Source organism: Octodon degus, unplaced genomic scaffold (assembly GCF_000260255.1).
Source record: "Octodon degus isolate 3935 unplaced genomic scaffold, OctDeg1.0 scaffold00050, whole genome shotgun sequence".
In the NCBI taxonomy this organism is placed as follows: Eukaryota; Metazoa; Chordata; class Mammalia; order Rodentia; family Octodontidae; genus Octodon; species Octodon degus.
The window spans coordinates 6296800-6302093 of NW_004524626.1; the positions used below are offsets into that span (position 1 = coordinate 6296800).

The 5294-nt window shown below is 60.6% G+C and overlaps 1 protein-coding gene across 1 annotated transcript in view; it reads left to right on the top strand.

The window, feature by feature from the left end:
- Efna2 (ephrin A2) overlaps positions 1 to 5294 on the top strand; it is a 15820-nt gene that overhangs the window by 3167 nt on the left and 7359 nt on the right. The window contains exon 2 of the mRNA XM_004632918.2: positions 8 to 135. Within this exon, the coding sequence (XP_004632975.1) occupies positions 8 to 135 (128 nt within the window). The remainder of the gene's footprint in view (positions 1 to 7; positions 136 to 5294) is intronic.

The window sequence follows — 5294 nt, forward strand, 5'->3', positions numbered from 1 at the left end:
CGCGCAGCGCCCGTGGCTCCCGCTCCTGCTGCTCTTGCTGCCGCTGCCGCCGCCGCCGCCCTGCGCGCGCGCCGAGGACGCTGCCCGCGCCAACGCGGACCGCTACGCCGTCTATTGGAACCGCAGCAACCCCAGGTGAGCGCGCGGCGCCGGGACCCGTCCCCGCCGGGGGCCTCCGTCAGTCCCAGCACCGCGCCCCGCCGCCGAGGTGGACGCACAGCATCCAAGGACCCCCCTTCCCGGAACGGCCGACCCCTCCGGAATTCGTGTGCGGTGTTCCTAGGGCGCCCCACTTCCATGCAGAGGCGCGCCCCGCGTTCCCTAGAGCGCCCATATCTCCAAGAGTTTGGGGATCCCTGCTGACACCCTCAGAAGCTGGGCCCGCGCTGAGTTTCCTCTCTGGACTTGAGGTCTCTCTTACCCACCGGCCTCTCAGGGGATTCCCTCAGGGCTGAGGAGTTGCGTGGATCCCGGGGGACCTTGCTGCGGAGCGCTCCCCGAGGTGGAGGATAGTGGCCCTCGGGAGAAGGGTCTCCCCGTGCGTCCTGCGGGAAGGACCCCAGATGAACTTGAGGAAGTTGGACTGGTCTTTCCCTCCCCCACGTTCACTCCAGGGGGTCCTGGTCCCAGCTTTGTAGGGATGGGGGGCCACCAGAGGGGCTGTAGTCTGTCTGGGAGGTGCAATAGGTTAGTGTTTTCTTTCCTCCTCTTGGTGTTGGTGGGAAAACTGAGGTGGAGGGGGACCAGGGGCTGGCTCAAGGTCACAGGGAGAGGAGCAGAGCTGGGGTGGGACCTGGGTGGCCTGGTGCCCAGCCTGCCACGCCCGGCTGTGGGGCCCTGCCGCCTGCAGCACAGACCCCTGTTTCTGGCCGTGTGTGTGCCAGACACTGAGTACAATTTGGGGGATGACAGAAGCCCCCGCTAGTCCGACAAGAAAAGTTTGCTGGCCACTGACCACTTCCCAGAGTCCTCAGAACCACCCAGGCCATTCGGGGTCTCGGAAACTGGGGTGGACTGGGGTTCCCATGGGAGACAGGGTTTGGGGCTCCTGGGGTCCAGGGTGGTCAGCCTAGAACTCAGGGTCTTCCGATCTACATACAGGGAGCCTTGCTGACCGGGCGCTCTGCCAGCGGTCACTTTTCCTCCTCCGTGTTCCTGCGTTCCTGCGCCTTCCTGAGCAGCAGTCCCCTCTGGTCCCCTGCTGTCCTGATCCCCTGGTGGAAAGTTGCATAAAGGGCCGCCTTTCAGGCAGGCTCTGGACAAGGGCAGCCAGTGTCCCACCGAGGGGGTTGGGGAGTGTGCCTGAGGCAGCCCCCACAGGAGCAGGGATGTGGGGTTGGCCCCCAGGGCTGAGGGCAGGCTCCCGGGCCTCGGAGAGATTGCCGGGCCACCGCAGAGTTGGTCCTGCACTGCCAGTGGTGTTGGTCACATGTGGGTTTGATTAAGACGCTTCCCTGTCGCTTGGCCGCCGGGGGAACCCAGCGAACAGTGCTTCCCTGGACCAAGTTTTTGGTTTCAGCTCTGGAATCGCCGTCCCGGCGTGGCCGTCCTTTGTTCTGGCAGACACTCCAGGAACCAGGCACTAGGAAGGAAGGGGGTGCTCCCGGCTGCCCTAGTGTCCCCACCTGCCGCGGGGCCATGGGCTGCTGGCTGTACCTCTGGCCGGGGAGTCAAGTTCCCCCTCAGTGCCTGGCTTTGGCCGGCCACTCCATCCCTCCTGTTGCTGTGTATCTCACCGCTTGCTCTGTCTGCTGCCCAGGGATATGGCCAGGTGGTCCCAGAGCAGACCCTGTGGCATGGGACCTTCATCTTCCACTCCCCTTCTGGCCTCAGGTACCTGGGTTGCAAGTGACCATCTCTGTCACTCTGCTTTGGAGCCCAGGACCCGGATGACCAGCTAGCTTAGGAAGCCCAGAGCGGTCCAGTTTTAGGCTTTGTCATTGACACTGAGGTGTTCTGCATGACAAGGGGGGGTTCTCTGCAGCTGGGGGACCCATTTAGAGATTTGGTGTCAGGGCTGGCTGTACCAGAACCTGTGCTTAAGTGTCCTGGGATGTAGGACACGCCAACAGGAGTGGCCTCAGGCCTTGCTGCCCGAGGGCAGCCAGGGCAAGTGGGGCATTGGACATTGGCCCGGAGGAGGAGAGGGGCAAAGTAGTGCCCAGGCCTAGGGATGACCCTGTGTCCAAGGCAGGTGCACAGAAGGACGGTGAGCAGGGTGGATGGAGGTGGAGTGGGCACGTTCCCGGCGAACAGACGCCCACAGCAGAGCCCTAGGGACTGACGCTTGGATATGAAACCTATGGGTGGGCCGTGCTGCGGCAGGGCCGGCCACTCTCCTGCTGGCCCCCACCTGGCTGGGCACTCCTAAGCCAGCTGCTAGGTATTCTCTGGGCCAGTCTCCAGCATGGCTAGCCAAGGCTAGCTTGGCCCAGGGCATCTGTCCCTGATGGCTTGCCCACCACATTTCCTGTGGGTATGCATGGTGGCCCCATGTCCTGTGGGGCAGGTGTTACCCTGGTATACAGCCACACATGTAGCTGTATGTGCTGGTTCACTGTACACATGTGTCCATGTGATACACACATGTATCTGTGTGGCAGGGCCCTGCCGGCATCCGTACACACATCTCTGCCATTGGCATGTACATGTTTTTTAGCAGAGGGTACACGCTTGTGCTGGCATGTTTGGGTGTCATGTCTGCCTGTGTGTCTGCACAGAAGGCTGCCGTGGTGGGGCGCACGCCGGCATGTGAGATGCATGTGTGTACATGTTTCCTTGGGTGGTGCACATGCATGTGCACATATGTGGGGATTTGTGCCCATGCTGGGAGCGGCTGTGTTACATAGGATCGCCAGCCCCAGCAGGGTCCGCAGCGATGACCTTTTCTGGGAACAGACAGGCCCAGGTGTAGATGAGCCGGAGTCAGCATCACACAGGACACCTGCTTTCCCCACCTATTAAGTGCAGACCTGCCTGGAGACCCAGGTGAGGGGCTTTCAGGTTGGCACTGTCTCCAGAGCTCAGGCCAGGTAGCCCTCGTCAGGTGTAGCCAAGAGTGTCCTCTTCCCAACAGGCAGGTCAGAAATGGCAACTTGGGCAAGCCCCCGGGAGGAGCCTCCCATGGCAGAGGTGACCAGGGGCCCCACTGCTGTGGCCATATGGGGCTCATTGGCCCGTGGGGAACCAGCTTAGAAGGGGCCAGTGCCTTGTGGGCTGCAGGAGGGATTTCTGTTGTGTGAGGAGAGCTCTCGTCCCAGCTTTGGGAGCTTTGAGAGCCGCGTGGGGACGCAGGGTCTAGTGGGGACTTTGGCTCCCAGTTCCGGCAGGCAGTGTGGTTGTCCAGAGCACCTGGGCCTCCTCCAAGATGCAGGGGACGCATGTCCACCTCAAGTCTGATGTGGATGGACAGGCCAGAGGAGGGTCCACGGAGTGCATGGGGAGGGAAACCAAGGCAGAGCCTCTGGGTTGAGGAGTAGCCTTGGGCCACAACCGTGCCCAACCCGAGCTAAGCCCCCAAGCCCTGGTGACAGCGCGCTCCAGCCTGACATCCCTGCTTTATGCCAGTTATCGGAGTCTTTGTGTCTCTGTGTCCCAGTGTCTCCGACTCTTTCTCTTTTGGGCTTCCCGGGGCGCATCTGATGGCCACAAGAGCCCTCATCTTTCTGCGGTATGGATCCTAGTGGTGTCATGAAGAACCAAGGTGCAGCGCTGGGGTCCCTCAGCCCTGTGGCAACTGTGGATGTAGTAGACGTGATCTCCAGCCTGTCCCTGTGGCTGGGAGCTGAGCAGGGGGCACTGATGTCTGACCTTCTGCACTCTAGTGGCTGTCCCCTCAAGGGACTGAAGGGGACCCTACCAGGTCACTCAGGGTCATGGCGTAGCCAGACAGTAGGAGCAGCCTTGGAGCTTGCGAGGTAGCATCCTGCAGTTGACAGCTCCCCCGTCCCTCTGTGTGTGCGCCATTGGCAGGCATGGTGTCTTGTCCCTGAGGCCAGGATTTCTGCGTGCATCCCTTCTTTCCTCCTTAGGAACCCTCACGTTAGCCCAGTTGCTGTTGGGGGACATTTTCCTCTCTTGGTGATGCATACACAGACAGCGCTCAGCTCTGTTCCCTACCTAAGCTGGTGGTGCCAGGGGGAAGGGACAGAGCCATCTCCTGGCCCCAGCCCCACCACGGGGCTGCTGTTCCAGACACACAGCTGAAAAGTCGGGCAAGGACCAGCAGGGGTTTTTGTCTTAACCTCAAGCAGACGTTTGAACTCTGCGGCCAAGCCAGCCCTGGCAGCCTGGACGTGTCCCCACCCTCTAGGTCCGGTGCGGCTGCAAGCCTTGTTCTCTCCGGGTGACCGAGGATCTCGGCTCTGAGGGGCCATCCCTGATCCGCCCAGGTCCTAATCCACCTGCCCGAGGAGCCGCTGACCCTCTTTGATGGACAAAGCAGCCTTGAGACAGGGTGATGTGACGGGTCCAGGGCCACCTTCAGGGCTTTCTTGATGTTTGTTAAAGGCCACTGAGTCTGGGTTGGCTAAGGTGCGTCAGTGATAGGGTGTGTCATTAGGCTGCAGGGTAGGTGGGGGACAGGGTCCGACACACTGGACACTGCTTGGCCACCAATGCCTTTGGGAACAGCTGCAGCCCCCACCTAGCCTCTCCTCTCTGCTCAGCCCCTCCCTCCCCCATCCCTCCCTGTCTCCCTCCTTCCCATCTTCCCTTTCTTCCTTCCTTCTCCTCCCCTCCCCTCCCTTCCCTTCTCCTCTTCCTCACTTTCTTTCTGTGATGCTGGGGATAGAGCCCAGAGCCTTGTGCTTGCCCCTGAGTTACACTCTCAGCATCTCTCATTTTTTTCCTTTTGCTTCCATACTGGAACCCCTGCTTCAGCTTACCTTGTGTACCCACAAGACCAAAATCATCTTTTCTGAGTCACCTTGCAGAGGCACCTGAGCACTCTCATTTCATCAGAGAGTCCGGCCAGCCCTGAGACGCAGGAGTCTTCTCTTCAGCCCCTGGGGCTGGGGACAGTCCGTCCTGGACCCCGGGATCCCATCTGCCTGATCACCAGACAGTCTTGGAGCATCTGCATTCTTCAGAGAAACAGAAATAGCCAGTCTGGGAAGGTGCCACAGGCTTATAATCCCAGAACTCTGGGAGGCTGAGGCAAGAGGATCAAAGTTTGAGTCCAACCTGGGCAAATATGCTACTTAGTGAGACCCTGTCTCAAAAATAAAAACGCTGAAGAAGAAGCTCAGTGCAAAGACCCTGTGTTCCATGTGGAGGGAGGGAGGGAGGGAGGG